At 43.8% G+C, this 19,430-nt stretch overlaps 1 protein-coding gene across 1 annotated transcript; it reads left to right on the forward strand.

Moving 5' to 3' along the window:
- Positions 1 to 1,190: 1,190 nt before the first annotated feature.
- reep3b (receptor accessory protein 3b) lies at positions 1,191 to 18,311 on the forward strand. Its single transcript, XM_083687997.1, has 8 exons — positions 1,191 to 1,501; positions 7,639 to 7,711; positions 12,355 to 12,431; positions 12,754 to 12,874; positions 13,060 to 13,173; positions 14,389 to 14,545; positions 16,982 to 17,118; positions 17,332 to 18,311. Exons 1-8 carry the CDS (start codon positions 1,470 to 1,472, stop codon positions 17,404 to 17,406), a joined length of 786 nt encoding a protein of 261 aa, XP_083544123.1. The 5' UTR covers positions 1,191 to 1,469; the 3' UTR covers positions 17,407 to 18,311.
- Positions 18,312 to 19,430: the final 1,119 nt, after the last annotated feature.

Below are 19,430 nucleotides of genomic sequence, written 5' to 3' on the forward strand. Positions count from 1 at the left end.
CACTGTGTGTGTGTGTGTGTGTGTGTGTGTGTGTGTGTGTGTGTGTGCATGCGTGCGTGCGTGCGTGTGCATGCGTGTGTACAACGTGTATGTGTATCTGTGTGTACATATATACAAGCATACAAGTGTGTGTGACTGTGTGTGTGTGTGTGTGTGTGTGTGTGTGTGTGTGTGTGTGTGTGTGTGTGTGTCTGTGGTTTGTGTGTTTCTCAGTTGTTATCTATATAGCCTTCTGAGGCCAAAATTGCATGGCATAAACATTATGACTAACAGTTCTTGGTGAGATTGTCTGTACCCTTTTCCCCTGAATGCACAAGCGTACAACACAAATGTTGATCTGCATTGAGCTCCTTTCTGACAATGTGACCGGGAGAGGCATAAGGGAATCTCTCTCCACAGCAGACATGGTCATGAATAGCAATAAGATTAGCTAGCTGTAGAGTCCAGTCCACAATTCAGTCATCTGTTGCCAAGCAAGCCCATTCTATCACATGGGGAAAATGTCTCTTATTGTGATTGACACCATGCCAGATTGCAACATTACAGTGTACCATTTCAATGACAAAACACACTGTATGGGAGATAGAGGCTTGAGTCAGATTCAAGGTATTGAGCTTTGTCTAATTCAATGGTAATTCAGTGAGTCAGTTTATACACCTTGTCTACCCTTTTACTTTGTGCCCATAATATAATTTATTTATCTACCTACTTTACTTATAACCTGCAATAGCAACAAAATGAATAATGTTTTTAACATATACACAATGGCCAGAAAGGTGTCTCTTATGGCTCTATTTGCCCTCCTCAAATGAATGCTCGCTTGCTGTGCATTGATCCATTATAATGTGTCTATTTTTAAATCAATGCCTGCTAACCAATGAGGAGTTTATTTTACTGTACTTCCTTGCAACAACAGCGCATCGTAAAGGCAACCAAAGAATCTCGCCGCGTTGTGCTTTGATTGGTTTACACTGGCCACGCATTGCAGCTCCACTAATCAGGGTCGACAGCGCGGAGCATGACGTCTCCTCGCTGTTGTCAAATGGGAGAAATCACGAGGAGCGCCATCACTATCCAATAGGCGTGCGGTATTGGTGTAAACAGACCGGTCTGACCAATCACAGGAACGGGGAGGGATGGACGTGTGCTGACGTCACCTGCCGTCGGAGCGCCTCGCTGCGTGCCGAGCAGAAGAGGTGGAGGAGGGACCAGGAGGAATAGAAGAAGCTCGAATATAATAACTGATAAAAGACTCCACCACCCGCGATCGCTTATGGCTGCGTACCCTTTATTGTGAAACAAGACGCTTTATCACGGACATGTTTGCGAAAGTACCTCGAAGCTAGCGTGTTAGCTTTCGAACGGTCTCGAAGTTGTGGCTGAAGTTTCGTGTGGCTACCGCCCCGGTGAGCCTTCTCCACCCTCCGGGCCCAGTCTGTTCCCTCTCACGGAAACCCTGCTCAAGAAAGATGGTGTCGTGGATGATCTCGAGAACCGTTGTGTAAGTTGAAGACCATTTCTTCCTTGATTATTGTTGAAATGATTATATGTGATCACCGTGTTCCTGTTGGTAACATCCAACGAAGTTTTTGCGGCTGCGTTAGCTAACAACACGTTAGCTAACACATTAGCGAGCTAGCTGGGCTAACTAGCATATTGATGATTGATGACATTATTGGCTAGCGAGATTAGCTAGCTATACGTTTGATTAGCAGCAATATTTCTAGCGTACTACTAGCTAAGGTTTTTATAGCTTACATAATTTGTCTAGCTATAGCGGCTGGAAGTAAGTCATCTGAACTTTTCGTTTTTCCTTAGCTAACTAGCTATTTTGTGTTTTTATTTTTCTTGATTGTATTGTTGTCAACACAGCGTTGCTAGCTAGCGTATTGTTTTATAGGTTGGCCTTTTTTAAAAAAAAGAAAAAACCTTGTTGGTGAATAACTGAAGTTATCGTGGTGCTCATTTTGAATTATCTTTTGCGGCTTTTGACAATCCATAACTTCTCACTTACAACGTAGTTTTTGGACATGAATTTTAATGAATTTGTGGCTTATTTGTGGATTTGTGGCTTACAGTTTAAGGCGAGACCGCCCAGTTCACTTCAAATGTCAAGCACTAGCTGGTCGGTTACATGAGTGGACAAAGTTGTTCCAGGTGGGACGGGGTAGACGGCTTATTCTGAGTGTAATGTGCCTCTGCTGAAAATCGCAGATGCAAACTAAATCATTGAGATGATACAACTCTACAGAAGATTATTTAAATATGATATATTGAGCTGGAGACACTACAGAAGAGCCAAGATATTCAATATGTGTATTAATATGCAAGAACTTCTTGTAGGCCTTAGCCAGTTCAGAAATAGGCTCATACACTCCACGATTAGCCTACTCCAATTTCATGGAGTCGATTTGTCTATCACATTAGCCAAGTATTTGTGATGTAAGTGATTGAATTATTTAATGTAGCAATTACACATCCCTCTTAGAAATAAAAGGAACATCTAGGCCTCTTTGCTGTTTATTTGATCATTGTAGTTAGTGAATTTGTCTGCCTCCAAGTCACAAGATCCCATTCCTTAGCAATGTGTGTATAACCAGTTTATCAGAACTGCAGGGGTCGCCAAGGGGGTGTGCTGGGTTCTACCTGTAGAGAGGTGTGTCAGATGTTTTTTTTAATAGGGCTTGGCACTGCATAGATTGATACAAAGAGCAGCTATACACTGGTAAAGTCAATGCGTCATAATGCTCCATAGCAGACGAGTAAATAAAGCTATTCAGTTATTTATTTAGGGTGATTAAAATATTTGTATTTGATATTCGATGTGCAAATCAATTTAATTAATTTGTTTTTTAATCATCTGATTCTGGAAACATTTATTTTTTGGTAATCATTAACTTTTGATTGAGAAGTCCATGAGAATGTAGGACTGTATGGATGATGCCTAGCCTAACCACAACAATGGTTATGAACCAGTGTGCCGTAGCAACAGTTCTGTAACAATCTCTTCAATTCTCTGTATTTTTTGGAAAGAAGAAGCTCTCCAAGCTCTCTACCCTGGAGCTCAAAACAGATGTTGAAGTTGAGATCTCTGGATCAAAAAAAATTCTCCTCTGTTGCCCAGCTCTCTACATCTGGCTTTCTCCCTGGTCTTTGTGCATGCTAAGAGCTGTGGGCGTACTGTGTCAGGAAACTTGGAGAGTTGACCTGAACCAGAATGTCAAGGCCCTGTCTGAGGGTTGTATTTTTTCAGCTGCGTGCTGCTAGAGTGGGGCCCCATTTCACAAAATTGTTTCAAGAAGTTTCTCTGCAGGCTCCGTTTCCTTCATCTGCGTGGGTTATGAAGAAATGCCCCTCTGTGATAACACTGGAAGTTGGTTATTTTCTTTGCGAGGAAGAGTTTCTGAGGGACAGGTAAACAAAGCCTTTAATGGTACCTGAATTCATGCTTAACAGACCAGGAAGAGCAGGAAGATTAGGCCTCAACCTATTTTATTCCCCATAGCTACAACTCAAAGAAGTGCCTAACGAATCAAATGGGATGTTTAAACAACAACACCAACCGTGTACAGCCACAGCTTATCTGTGACAGACATGTCTTGTGCTATGTTGTTCATCATGCTGCCATGTTGCTGATCACACCCTGCACCGTGCCTGTTTTATCAACATCTCTAAACATGCAGTCGTCAGAGAAGTCGTTAGTCTTGAACTAATGTCCTCTCAAGATCATTGACTTTCAACATAAAGGTACAGGATAATGATTCTGAGGCGCTGATTTAGTAGAGGGTGATCTGTCCGTTACAAATGGAGGTGATTGTATGTCAGGAGAATATGCTGAGGAAGGGGTTTCTCTCCTCCTGTCATTAGGAAGGCACCAGAGCTTTTTGTCTCCTCTTTGTTGTTTTTCAAGACCAAAAAAAGAAAACCTATTCATTTTAATTGACCTTAAAAGGTTGCATCTGCTGCAGGGCTAGTGTATACATAAAATGGTAGAATGATATCTGCCAATGTGGGTAGTAGGTTGTCGGCCTGCTGGCAGCTCTTGTCTGAAGGGAAATGGGCTACTTGGTGAAGTATAGTATAGAGTGCTTCAGAACGCATTATAATTTGTCTCCCTTCAAATGGCGTGTTGAGGCATTGGCAGCCGTTGGTCTGCAGTAGGAATGTTGCTGGTGTTTTCTTCACAGGAGCCCATGTTGTGGGTGGAGGTAGATGTGTTTTCTTCAGCGAGCCCATGTTGTGGGTGGAGGTAGATGTGTACAGTCAAAGCTGATTAGAACAGCAGCCACATGAATGAAAATAGCAGTTGTTATTAACTGAACAGACCTCCATTTATACAAGAAGCCATTACACAGACTTTCAACTTCCAGCCTTCCAGGTGGGGCAGCAGCCTAGAAGACTACTGTCAGAGGCCCTACAGTTTTGCTGTTTCTATGGCAACAGGAAAATAAACTGCTGCCGAGGTGGATCCCTGGACCGAGGCCACGAAACATAAAACTGGGAGAAAGTTATATAAATACACACTCTACACTCCTCCAGCTAGCAAGATCATATGGAACATCTCTGTTTTTCTCTGCCTCTGGTCTGGAACAAAGTGCTCTCACATGATCTTTTCCCGCAGTATGGAAGATGCAGGACTCAGCCCATGTGTCACTCCTGGATCAGGTTGAATACAGGGTCACAGATAAATTTGGCAGCGGAAGGAAGGCGAGCTTGGTCACTTAAATAGGCCGTTCTGCTGAGTACACTGTAACTGTTTCTGTTAGGGTGAGTGGGGTTGCATTACAGCTCTCGCTAAATGTCAGATGGATTTGTATTCTTGCCAGAAGCATACTGCATCAGATATATTTTACCCAGTTTTTAATAACTCCATTGGGTCTCCTATATATATATTTTTAAACGGTGTCAAAGCCTTTGTGTTTATTGGCATGCTTGTTTTGCATAGTATGACTAAACACACCGGTGCTTTTGCAAAGGCAAAGCTCTAATCAGAAGACAGTAGTTGGCCATCGCATTGAAGATCTTACTAAGATATTGGCCAGAGGTCATGTACGATTTAATCAGGCTATAATCTAATATTCAGCATTTTTTTCTTTGTCTCTGTCTTTCTCTCTCTCTCTCTCCAAAAGTTTGTATTTGAAATCAAACAATTACTATGAGGTTAAAGTAGGGATTCTCTGGTGATGTTCTGCCAGGCCTGTACTGCAGCCATCTTCAGTTGCCGTTTGTTTGGAGGACTTTCTGCCTTAAGTCTCCTCTTCAGCAAGTGAAATGCATGTTCAATTGGATTTAAATCTGAACATTGACTTGAGCAGTCAGCAACTTTCCACTTTTTGGGTTGAAAACCTAGTTGCTATGGCAGTATGTTTTGGGTCATTGTCCTGCTGCATAATAAGGCGCCGTCCAATGAGTTTAGAGGCATTTGTTTGTACTTGGGCTGACAAGATGTTTCTGTACACTTCAGAATTAATCCTGCTGCTGACGCCAGCAGCAGGATGTTACATCATCAATGAAGACAAGTGAGCCAGTTCCAGTGGAAGCCATACATGCCTAAGCCAGAACACTTATTTCATGAACCATATTTCACAGTATGCTGTGGATATTGAGAAGTTCCTTTTTTTCTCCACACTCGCACTATTTGTCTCATCTGTCCTTTTTCCAAAACTCTGCAGGCTCTTTTAGGTGTTTTTTTAGCAAACTGTAACCTGACCATCTTGTTTTTGTGCTCTGCTGGTGAAGTCTTCTGCGGATGGTAGTCCCTGACACATTCACGCCTACCTCCTGGAGAGTGTTCCTGATCTGTGGGACAGTTGTTTTGGGGTTTTTCTTAATCACAGTGAGCATTCTTCGGTCATCCACTGTAGAAGTCTTCCTTGGCTTACCAGGCCATTTGCGATTTCTGAGCTTCATTTCTTTACTTTTAATTATGTTCCAAACTCCTGGTTTAAGGTTTTGGCTATTTTTTTCTGATATTTCAGCCTCATAATGGCTTCTCTGACTTTCATTGATTGACACAGACCAATAGCAGATTCCAAAGGCAAACAAAAGCCTAGAATCAGTACTAGATATTGAGAGCTCTCTTATGACTGCACAAATGATGTGACGGAACACACCTGACTAACCAGAAACACCTGTCAAGCAATTGTCCCATCACATTTGGTGATGCATAAAAAGTGTTGTAATTTCTGAATGGTGAAACCAATCTGTTCAATCTGAATGGTGAAACCAATCTCTTCACGAATACATCAAATAAAAGCAAAAAATCTCTACTTTAACTGTCTAGTAATTGTTTGAAAAATCCAAAACGTTTCGAGTGTAGCGACAAAAGAAGAAAACATTGGTTAACTGTCCCATTACTTACGCAGGGCACTGCATTATTTCCCAATCAGTTATTTCACCAGTTAATATGGCTAGCTTGTACCCATGAATTTTAGAGTCAGGCGTTCTAGCTAACTTTTGTCACAAGCGTCTTGGGTGTGTAGTTTCAATCAACCGTATTAGCATGGACTGCACGACGCAGGTTTGTTTACTCTCATGAAGAGAGCGGAACCATTACTGGAAATGACAGTGGTTGGCAACCAGAAAGTGGAGGAAGTATTCTAACAGTGTGCTTTTCACAGTGCGTTTTTGGAAATGAAATATAACTGAGCATAACAAAAATAATTCAGTGGATGATGAAACTGTCACAACAAGTCAGATTGAACAGCAAATCACTGACATCAGTATGCAGTGCACTGACATTCTACAACTACATCCTACTACAAGTAATGGTGCACATGAAGTAAATAAATGTTTCTTTATGTATAAATTGAGATCATTTCTCGTTATTATAGATATTATAGTTTTGCCTAATCAGTATTAAGAGCATCTCTTATCTGTGAATTTTGCCCTCCATAAATAGCCGTCGGTATCGGATCCGAAAATCCAGTATGGGTCGGGCTCTAGTTGAAATGGGAAGGGTGGTTTTTAACCCAGCTGGCTGACGTCAACCATGGCTTCTTTGCCACGGTTGACGTGCCCTGCATTGCAGCACTGTAGTAAAGTACATACTGTTCACTAATTGATGGATGCTGCCGGAGAGTGTTGAGGGGAGGAGGGGGGCTCTTTCTCTCTCTCTCTCTCTCTCTCCCAGTATGCATTGTTCTGCAAAGGCTTGACTGCAAATCTAGCAGAGTGGAACAGAATAAATGAGACTCAGCTGAGTGCAGAGGCTCCTCCAGTTGAAAGGCTGGCGTTGTTCCCATCTGGCTGCCCGGTGTATTATCACAGGTCATTCAGTCACAGGACCAACTGTGGTACACTACACAGCTAATACAGCCCCATACCAGTCAGCCTGTATCGCCTAGCCTGAGTGGATGGGAATGAAGTGTCCAAACAAATATATGTTCTTCTCAAAAGCGCTCTGTGTGTTGAGAGAGCGCTCAGGAGGGGAGAAAAAGGGAATCTTTGTTTGTCCTGTGAATGCTATGCGTGGGAGTGAAGGACACTCGGGGAAGGGGCACTAAATTCACCAAGACATGCACTGTGAAATGTCTTCTATGGTTTTATTCAGAGTCTTTGTTTGCTCTTTTGGTGGTGCTGTAGATGATCAGCCTTGAAACTTAAATCTGTTTTTGTCTTTCTCTCCTCTGTCCACAGGCTGGTGTTTGGAACACTGTATCCAGCATACTACTCTTACAAAGCAGTGAAGACCAAAAACGTAAAGGAATATGTAAGTTAGCCTATACATTCTTCATTGCCATATCATTTATTTTGTTTTATCCTGTTTGGGATTTTCACTGAAAGGATATTTAGTGGTTAAACCTGCTGCCGGCTGTGTTTTCCTCCATGTGTGATTTGACAGTGGACAAGCTCAGGCCTGTCCGTGACTCAGGATCTGTGATTGACAGGTCCTCTCTGTGGAGACTTGCAGTAGGAGCCCTGTGTGGGCGGTCCTGTGTTTGTCTTTACTTGAATGATCTAGGCAGGTGCCCCACAGGAATGCTAATGATATGTTGCCAACGATAGTGTCATTCATAGAAAACAATAAGTCAGTCAAGACTTGATGCCCAGTAATAATAATAAAATAATAATACTTTTTATTTGTATAGAGCATCTGTCACATTCCCAGAGCACTTCACAGGCAAGCAAACAAAAACATAGATAAAAACATGGAACATATCGGGACAGCACAGAACAGGGGCAACAATAATACAGAGTCACGCCCAGGTATTAAAGATGTCCTACTGAGGGAGGCAGGGTGCAGCAGAGGAAAAGGCCCCGTCACCCATGGTCTTTAGTGGTGTTGGTGACTAGGAGGTGACCGGAGGGAGCGTGAGGGTCAGTAGGTTCACATAGGAGGGGACAGAGGCATGTAGGGCCTTATAGGTGAGGAGGAGGACTTTAGTTGATCCTCTCTCTGACGGGGAGCCAGTGGAGACCCCGAAGTACAGGGGTAATGTGATCGTGGGAGGGGGTTGACAGAGTAGCAGAGGACATGTGGACATGCTGTAGTCTGTTGACTAAGTGGGAGCGGAGGCCGGATAGAAGTGTACTACAATTGTTTATGAGGGAGGAAATGAAAGCATGGGTGAGTCTGCCACTGTAAAGGACAGGAATGGTCTGATCTGGCAATGTTTTTCGAGTGAAAGAATGAGCGTTTTCTGATATTGAGTAGGAGATGTGGGTTCAAATAGTACTGGTGTAAGATCTGTCTGGCTTTTGTGTTAGAGGTATCAGGACATACACTAGCAAAAGATTCATGATTTCAACATGATTGTAGGTTATTTCTATCAATTTCTTTATATTTTTGCGGTATTTCTCTTTCTGTATTTGAGGAACGACGTAGTATCGTATAGTATAGTACTCTCAATGATATGATGGTCTCATTTTCACAGGAGTGAAATGCTGCAGTGTCCAACTGGTGATTGCTTTAGCTGGTTGTAGCAGTAAGTGCAGCCTGTCTCCTGAGAGCCGGTTCATCAGGACAGCCAGCGCCCCAGGCTTCCCACTCTTCTCTTTGAGGATATCATCAGTCTACTCTCCTCAGCACTTTTTCTTTTCCTCTCCCACCGCCTCGGAACCTGATAGTCTCACTCTCGGCTTTATCTCATCCCAGACAACTTCTTCTCTTCAAAGAATTACATTATTGTGTTATCAATTGCATTTCTCGGTTTTCATCGACGTGTTGCACGGAAAGCATGTCTATCCATAAACATGTACGGTGCGTTCCAATTGGACCATCTGACAGATGTACTGTAACAGACTTTATTGCGTGTTTGACGTTTCTCTGCAGTGGAAGGATACACGTACATGAAGAGAGACATTGTATGTGCAGCTGAATGATGTAATTCATTGCAGTATCTGTGAAATCCAGCCCTGAAGGCTATAGCAGATATAGCTCCAACCTGAGAGTTGCTGCCTGTACATTTTCTGCACAGCTCGGCTGGTTTCTATATTCAGACGTCTCTCCTTTCTATTATCAGCCTTCGCTCTCTGATTTCCCGCTATATGTGAAGTTAATCAAAACCAGCTTCAGAGTCTGAGTCTAGTTTTAGAGCATGGAAATATACGCAGTGTTTGGCCCTCATGCGCATGTAATAGCAAGCATAAGATGGGTTACATACCTATTTTGTTTTTAAGTAAAGCCTAAATAATGCTTAGGCATGATTTTTTATCCCTCTTGCCTAACTAAGTTCAAATTCAATTTTGGTCATATTTGGCAGAAACTGGGACACATTTAGCCAAAGGTTACTCATGTTAATAGAATTTTCTACCATGCTGAGCTTTTAAATGGAAAGTTAATTTCGGTAAACTTTGATACTCTGCCGACTTTTACTGTGGAAAACAGAATAAAGAGCATTCCGCCACGAAGGCCGTTTTTGAACATGTCACAGGCGTGGTTAGGTTTGTTTTTAAATGCACAGTGACTGTCAGAAAAACCTCTCCTCAAAGCCTCTGAAAATAGCCTGCACAAGTCATGCTTTGTGTTGTTAGACTTTTTATAGGCAGGGAGGCTGGGTTACTGGTTTGCTCTGAAGTAAATATACGATCAAACGGTGAATGTGCATGTAGTTTACGAAAGGTAAGAGGAGTATTTTGTGACGCAGTAGCAAAATGAAATGGTGATTGTTAGTATACAGTTTTTAACTGAATAGAGTTCTAACTAACATGTTATATCCAGTAGACTGTCATTGGTTTATCTTTTGGATTTCAACCCATCAATTAGTCGCCTGGTGAGACTGACAGTGACAACAGTGAGGTCTGTGATGGTTTCCAGCACGGTGTAGAGAGCAAAGACCTGAAACGGACCTGCAGAGAACAACACGAGAGAACAACACGATTATTGTCTATGCAGAGAGAACCATGTCTTTCATTTGTACTTAGGCTAGTTATTTCATTCCCTGTTTTAGCAGTGGCTTCAATCAGATCATGCTCCTGAGTGTCTAACAAGTGTACAGCTAATGTCGAAACACCCTGGTCTGTGTTTGGGAATGCTTGTTCTGGATCCTAGCCTGTACAAAGTACTGCTCCTCTCACACCTGAATCCCTCATATGACTGCTTCTATTGTTAGGTATGATAAGCAAGATACCATAAAACATAGACCTAACATTTTTAAATTGGTAGTTATATGACTGACTGGTAATAAATGACCACTGCCTTTTAAAGTCTGACTTTAAAATGGCCGTCTTAAAAAGAAAAAAAAAGTAATATCATTCTTGAGATCTAGTGTCAGATCTTTGTGTGCAGAAGGAGAATTAGATTGACACACAAGTCACTGTGTTCCAATACCTCGCTCTCTCTTTTTCTCTCTCTCCCCCCCCCCCAGACCCTCGGACAATCATGGGAGTTCGTTCCGAGGTCGCCAATTAAATGTGATAGTAATTCCACCGCTGCGATAGATTCATTTTTTACTTTGTTCACCGAGGCTGAAAATATCACCTAATACCTCCGAGAGCCCCCAACCGAAGGCTGGGATCACATGACTGTCTGCTCTACCTTTTGAAATTGAAATGCTAAGGCACCCTTGAAAGCCTGAAGCAGCTTCAAGACAGAGCGCAGGCAGGGAGAGTAGTGGGGGAGCATACCAAGTAGGCCCTGCCGCTCGCTGGCTGGCCCAGAGGCTGTGCTGGAGGAATATTAAAGCCACCACAGCCAGTAATGATTTTTCACACTTGGCTGTGCTTCCTTGTCATACCGGGGTAGGACAGGTGATTGGCTATTACAGTAATGAACTAATCTCTGTGGTGAGATTAGTTATTCTCCAATAAACTGTCAACCGTACGGCTGAGAGAGTGTCCTATGTAGAATCCTGTCACGACTCCGCTACCGCTATCTGCTGCCAAGGTGCCCATATTGTTGAGGCTTCTCAGACTACCAACACATCAGAATGTTGGCTGTCACAATGATGGAAAATAGGAGTAAGAGGATTGCTATTGATGACATTTGTAATTCTTTCATGAATTGCAATTCACTGTTGTGTTGTATGTGTGTGTGAATAATCTAAATTGAGGAGTCTGCACCACACTAGGCTTGGGCTGGTATTAGAATCCTCAAACTTCTATACCATATACGGTAATTCCTTTTAGCGACTTTCAACATGACTCGAACTTGTAGCAAATCTAGGGCAAGTCTTTTCTCTTCCTCTGGCCACCGTTACCAGCCCAGAAGTCCCGATTTACGACGAGCTCCACTCCTCAGAACATAGTTATCGACTTGTTACCTTGTGTTGCTAGTGTGCACATTTATTTAGGAGGTCATGTACAGTACAGTGATTCCATTTGCTGTTCGTGTTTTTGGGTGTTGCTATGTAACTACGCTTCGGCTTTGGAGGAGAACCCTAATTCCGTTGGCCTGCTTGTTTCATTGTGTGAATGGGAATCTAATCCCAAAGATCTTTTCCACACTATGGTACCGGCCCAAACCAGCGAGTACGGCATGGCACACTAGCTTCAGCCCGCTTTCTTTTCACGTATGGCTTATCACAGCCGGCAGCAGATATGTTATCTGGCCAGTTCCCCTGGCTTTCAGAGGGCTAAGCATAGTCGCTGGAAAATGCAATGTGAAAAGAAAATGTCTGAGGCTAAAGATAATGGTTTGGTTCGACATTTTCAGTGTGAAGAAAATCATAGAGGGACTACCTCTCCTCCTGCAGACTCCTCTGTAGGCACACGGCAATCATTCCCCTTCTCCCTCCGTTTTTTCCTTCCCTCCCTCCCTCCATTTCTCCCAGGTGAAATGACGTGTCCCAGTCGTGATCAGCAGATCACGCATGAGATCTATCTTGGTGTCTGACCATGTTTGATTGTCTTTTAATTTGATGATGTATTGTCTTAGCCACAAACTCAACTAAACATGTCCTGTGTTCTCTGCAGGTCCGTTGGATGATGTACTGGATCGTCTTTGCTCTCTACACCGTGCTGGAAACCATCACAGACCTCACTGTTGCCTGGTGAGACTGACAGTGGCGACTAATTGATCTAGGGCATTAACACTACTTTATGCTAATGCTTCAATTTGCGTGATTGCCCTCCTGATTGTGTTGAACCAAACAAACAAGTAATCCCATTTAGTTTGGGCTGTGTCGTCTTGAATGGCGGAATGCCAAAAAACAATCAAGGATTTTAATGAAATTAAGTTGCCCTTTTTTTTTTAATTGGGAAGTCTCTGAAATTAATTTGTAGGAATCGAGATTTAATGAGAGCAGTCACACGGAGTGATTAATAGGATGCCGTTTGGGCCGTCGTCTTCTCTTGTCTCTCCCCTTTGTGAAGGTTCCCGCTCTATTATGAGATCAAGATTGCCTTTGTGATCTGGCTGCTGTCCCCCTACACACGAGGAGCCAGCCTCATCTACCGGAAATGCCTGCACCCACTTCTGTCCTCCAGAGAAAGGGTGATACTCCTGATTCACCTCAACTCTTAGAATCCCGCACTCTGTAAATCATATATGCTTGTGCTGTACATAGTGTATTGGGTAACCCTTGGTTATATATAAATAGAGAGTAAGTAGGGTTTGACCATCTTGGCATCTGTTCTGTCAGCTTACCCCCTCCCTCCACCTGTTGTTGTCGTCTCCAGGAGATAGATGACTACATTGTTCAAGCCAAAGAGAGGAGCTACGAGACTATGGTCAACTTCGGCAAGCAGGGCCTAAGTATAGCTGCAACTGCAGCTGTCTCCGCAGCTGTCAAGGCAAGTGTGTGTGTGTGTGTGTGTGTGTGTGTGTGCGTGTGTGTACGTCTCCCCTGGGTGCAGCAAGCAGTGGCACAGAGCAGCACTCGACACGACTGCTCCACAAAGGCCCGGGTATAGATGGGGCCTGTGTCTTATTCCCCTTACTGTCGCTGGAACAATGGTTGCATCAGAATTGCATGCAGCCTCTTCTCCGGATGCCAGGCAAAGCCGATGAGATGTTTTGGTATCGTTCCCCCGTGTGGGGAGAAACTGAGACGAGGCTGCTGTGAGAGGAGCCCAGGCCAGGATATATGACAACAATAGGAAATGGAAGCCCAACAACGTGAGAACCTGTTTGTGTCTCAGCCCTATCTTAATTAGATCCAGTGGGCCTCAGACTGCGTCTCCTCGCTGTGGTTTTGATTGGAGCCTCGCTCGACCCAACCGTTCCAAGGGGAGGGAGGGTGGGTGAGGTGGGAGGGGGGGGGGGGGGGGGGAGGGAAGGAACGGAGGGAGTTCCTTTTGAAGCGCTTCCTCCGTGAGAAAGGCTTGGCGTGGCGATGCATCCAGCTGCCTCTCAACTGGAGCCAGTGAGCTTGTAAAAACCCTATATCGCTCCACCTCCCTCGCAAACGCCATTGATCATATTTTCAAAGCTGTACCCCAACCCCCCCCCCCCCCCACACACACATTTTCTCTTTTCTCTCGCCATGTCTCCCTCCTTATTGTGTGCCCTAACACTGGTGTCGATCTTTCTCTCTCTCTCTCTTTCTCTCTTTTTTACCCCAAACTGTCACACACTGTCCTAAAGGAATACTGCGCCTGCTCTCTCCCACTAGAACGGAGGTAATGGTTTCAAAGAGATCACGGCATGGAGATAGCTCATATCATTCACACAGAGGCTCATTTTGCGTTTGACTGTCTTTTTTTTTTTTTTTGACATTTCCTATCTATTTTATTTTTATTTTTTTTATTGAAATGTATGTACACCCTTGATTAACCACTAATGATCATCTCATGGTAGAACACAGCCCATCTGTTTGTGAGTTGAGTATCCAGCCAAGGCTCTACTCTGTTGGAATGCAGTTTAAGACAAACGGTAGTAGTTTTGTTTGCACAACAAGCACTCCATGTACACACCCATCTGCATGCTGTATGTCAAAGAACACTGGATGAACACTGTATGTCGGCTTTTGGCTCTCTGGTGACGTGTTGTGTGTTCTGTGTGTGCAGGGCCAGGGGGCCATCACAGACCGGCTGAGGAGCTTCAGCATGCTGGACCTCACCCAGATCCCCATGGACGAGGGGGCTGCTAATCAGCTGTACCAGTCAGCCTACGCCAACCCAGCCACCAGGAGAGCCCACAGCTCTGATGCCACCGATGGCACAGGTACACACACACACACACACACACTAGTTACGTTACCACAGGTACACACACACACACATACTAGTTACATTACCACCACACCTTACCCTGGGCTGGTAATCATTAACCTAAGAGGGATACATTCTCCACCTTTCCCAAACATCCCCTACTGAAGTAGAGCCGGGTTGGGTAACAGCATGCTGTCATTCTGTTAATGTTTCCTTCTTTGACCTGCTTGGTGTGTAATCATCAGTCAGAAAGGCAAGGCAAATGTCGACTTCTGTTCTATCACTCATTGCACTACTCGTGTTGAGCAGAGGGAGATGATGATGCTGATGACTCGCGATGTCTTTGTTCCTAACTGGTTACTGACTGGGGGGGGGAGGAATTACATTTTTACACTGGGAAATTCCGGGGGTTTTTTCCCCCTCTTATTACCAGGAAAATATACCATAACAATACTCTCCGGACTCCCACCCAAGCCCAGATTAGTGTTTGTCTGTTGTAGAGTAAGAAGTAATAATGTCTACGCTGCGTTGCATGAAAGGTCTGGAGCAGCTTTGTAGGAAGATGAAAACCCTCCCATCTCTCTTGTAGAGACAGGGGGCCCTGAGCAGAATACCTAATGTGGTCCTCTCTCAGTATGCTAATGCCGCGTGTTTGAAATTCCACTGGCATCCAGGTCATTTTCACCGCTGTCTGCAATGAAGCCGTCATCCACAGCGAAGAGGCTTTCAAAATGCCAAACGCTTTCATTTTTTTTTTTTTTGACGCAGTAGAAAGGATATGTTGTCAATGTCAAACTGATTAAGGGAGATGTTAATTGTAGTTTTGGCAGAGGAATAATAAAAAAATAAAAATCCTAAACCTTCAGTTCTTTATCCAATACGCTGACAACATTTTGAGTGTTTTTCAAAGCTGACTGGGTCAGTTGAGGAAGCTAGGCGCGTGGTTTTCTATTGTTCTGGCCTTTAGCTGGAGCTCAGGGAGTGTTTTGTTGCTCTCAGAGAAAGTCACATTACCCCATTACGTGAGTCATGGGGTCATGTGCTAGCTAACTCAGGCGTGACCACTGTTATTCAATAAGGCGTCCAAAAATATTTGAGGATATTGGCGTTTTCATAATGAAAGGGTTATTTATGGAGCAAGTGGAATTTGCTCTTTCCTCAATATCATACATGGGAAATGATCTCTTACATGGAGAGGTGTTAAAATCGGTCAATGTCTAAAGAATCTGTCGACCAATAGGCGCTGTCTCAAGTTTGTTATGACACAGACCTTGCCTTCCATTGTGTGTGAGAGCTAGAATTCAAAAATGCGTTCTTAGGTTGCAGAAAGGCTAAACAAACATTTTTTTATAAATAGCCTTGTAGAATTAATTGTCTTTCCAAATCCTGAGGAAATTGTTATATTTCTGTAATGGGAAGCAGATGTGGGTGCACACAGAAACAAACAAAGGAGGTGTTGTGAAATGGCTGTTTCTGTGTCACTGGTGCCCTCTTCTGGAGAAAATTGGAATAGTCCCCTGTGTTTTGCAGTGTAGTTGTACTCGGCTTGTTTTGTTTATGGCGGTGCTTGGTGTCCATCAGCTCATGGCGTGGTGACGTCACTAATGGACCTCAGTGTGGCGTACCCCAGGGTTGGGTCTGGATGCCCCTGCTGTTTCAGCCTGACACTGAGCGACTAGGGGGGGCCTTCCGGCCCAGGAGGGGAGGGGCTGGAGGAGGCTGTGGCCGTGTCAGGAGCAGCCTGAGACCAGCAGGGTTCCCTCCCCCCCAACGCCAGCACCCTGCCACCACACCACAGACCTCCCACTGAGAGACGCCGAGAGCACAGAGGGTTGGTCACATGACTCCCTGAGCCAGCACAGAGGGCTTATCAGTGGTCACATGACCGTCGGTCCTGTGAAGTTCCCAGCATTTATATTTCATATTCCCAGCCCCAACAGTGCGTTTCTACAATCATTCGGCTACTCTTTGAGACGACGTTGCAGTCTCTCTCTCTCAAAAAAAGACTACAGTTATTTTATTTATCCAGGCCAAACTTTTCTGTATTTTTCATTCCGATAGGGGTCAGTTGAGGATACCAGCCATGTGGTGTAACCCAACACAGGTGTGCCTTCACTGGCTCCTCTCTGAGACAGCACTGGTATCACGAGGAACAAATGAAATAAAACCATATTGCTATTGCTCTCTGGTTTTACCTATTGCTTTAGCCAGTGATGTTTAGTTAAAGAAGTTGACTGTTGTGTTCTATTGTGTTTTTTTGTTGTTGTTTGTTTTTTTGAAGATGATAGCTTGTGCGTAAGAATGAAATGATTGTGTCATACTCTCCTGCATCCCAGCACATACGACTATTCACTTGAACTTCAATTCCACTGTTTTGTCTGAGGCTGCTCTGCTGTGCCACCCTCCCTGTCACGTCACTGATATGAGCGTGGTTTGCGTCCTTCTCCAGAGTACTACCAGTACGACCAGGAGGACAGGACCGACGAGGACGGAGAGCACACCTTCTCAGAGGACGAGGCAGTGACACAGAGAGGCCTGAGGCGCTCCCAGAGTGTCAAAATCACACGCTCCAAAGTCCGCAAAGATGTAAGTCCACACTTGGCGTACTATACCTCCTGAAGTTCACGTGGAATTACCCTTCTCTTTTCATTTTAGATCTTTCTTTCTTTTCTTTTTTTTTGTAACGCTATCTTATTATTCTGGAAGTGTTCCAAGTGACTAGCAGGCCTGTCTTTAGAATGGACTTGTCAGAGGTGCGTAGAGCAGTTTTAACGTTGATCATGTGTGTTCCTGACCCAGGCCCGCTACGGATCTCTGAAGATCAAAGGAAAGCGGAGGCCGGTGCTGAGCGCCGTCAACTACACTGCCATGTGACCACTCTGGAAGTGACTACTGACAACACACCACATCGGGCAATGGAGGAGCGACGCTTTGGAATTATTCTCCCAGTGTTTTTTTGTTCAACGGTGGTGGGTGTTTTTATTCATGCTGAGAGCATACGTCTCTTTTTTTTTTTAAATGATCTATCGACGAATATATTTATTACATCTTCCTATGTATCTTGAGACTCCAGCTGTATTTAAACAATCTTAAGGTTTTCTTTGTCAGTATAGTAAGTTTTTGTTTGTTTGCATGGATTTTTTTCTGGAAATGTAGTTTTTAGCCACGGTGTGTCAACTTACACTATTTTAGTATTTTTGCTGTTATTTTCTTTTTGATGTGGGTTTTTATTTTATGATGCTTTCAAGTCATATGCTGCCTTGCAGGTGTATTTAGAGTTAGAACAATTAAATAGCACTATACATCATGATCATTTCTGACACACTTGAAAAGAAACCTAACAGCAACATCTGACCAAAAGTGTCCCTTAATATTCCATCAGGATACCAGTGACGAGAATGAAAGGGAACAGACAGAGAGTAAAGTATGCATGTGTTTATATTTTTGGTATGTTTGTTTTGAGCGAAACTTGTTTGTTCAGTTTGACTGACTGCATTTTCTGTTACCTTTGGAACAAAGGTTTATTTTTTTTTTATAACCACCCTTTTTGCACATTCTTCCAAAAACCTTTGTATTACTTGTCATCTCAATTTTAGAATGTACAGTCTCCTCCTCTGGGAACTGAACCACACATGAAACCCTACTAATACCAAAGCTATGTATACTTAACTTGAGCTGTCTGGGTGTGAATCATGTGAGAATGTATGATGTGGGTGGTGTTGTATTTGTAAATGCAGAAGCTATGTCTGAATAAACTTTGGCGAGTAATTAAACTATGATCACGTCATGTATTCTTTGTGGCTTCCAGTTCCTTATTGTACTTATGAGGTCTTGGACACAGGCCCAGGCCGACATAGGATGTTAATAGAAGCTCTAATCATGACCTTTAATGGATGGATGATGACCCAAGCTGGTTTATCAGCCTTCCTGAGATAGCATACAGTTAAGGAAGTCTTTAGTCCTGCCACTTACCTTGGCTGAGTCTCCAGGACACTAGGGGAGAGTCTGAAGGTGCTGGCACTCTTAAGAGATTGATCTGATTCACTGTCCTGCTACAGTGCCCTCCATAAGTATTGGAAAGAGGAAGCATTTTGTCTTTCTCTCTCTATATATATAGAGTATAAAAGAAATATAGAGTTATAGAGAAATATATAGAGTTAAAAGAAAACAAAATGCTTCCTCTTTCTAATACTTATGGAGGACACTGTATTTATCCACAAACATCTCTCTCTCTCTCTCTCTCTCTGACACACATGCGCACACACACACACACACAAACCAAGCTAGTTGGGTTGTCTGGACAGATGTTGGGCTGTTTTACTCCTCTGTAGCAGGGATAACAGGGCTGTCCTGATGGGGATGGATGGGAGGTCCGGTCCACTCAGGCCCTCAGATGAACACTGCCAATGGGCTTCACTGACACCCTGACAGGGACATCTGTCAGGGGAGACTGCACTTGTGGTTGGAGTCGGTTAGCCAGTCCCTGAGAGACTGACTGGGTCTAGATGAGGATTAATGCCTCCTCTCCTTTTATGAAGGGGGAGGGGGGGGGGAGACTGTATCTGGATACCAGCCTCTCTGGAAAGCATTAAAAAGGAGGCCTACATACTGACTGGGTTGACCGCTTGGCTCTTACTTGGCTCTTAGTGAGAGAGAGATGAGTTCAGCGGAGGCAACGAGGACACTGACTATATTCCTGCCGTTAGCGAGAGACTCAGACTGCACCTGAATGATAATATGTGAACTCTCTCCAGTGGTTGAAGTGGGAAACGAGAGAGATGCACGTGTTTTCACAACACACATTCACCTTTTTTATTCCACTTTGAGCACTGGGAGCTGCCAGGTTCTGCTGCTGGTTTTGAGAAGTATGAGAGAGAGAGAGAGAGAGAGATGCAAAA

The sequence above is a fragment of the Argentina silus genome (assembly GCF_951799395.1).
Source record: "Argentina silus genome assembly, chromosome: 16".
In the NCBI taxonomy this organism is placed as follows: domain Eukaryota; kingdom Metazoa; phylum Chordata; class Actinopteri; order Argentiniformes; family Argentinidae; genus Argentina; species Argentina silus.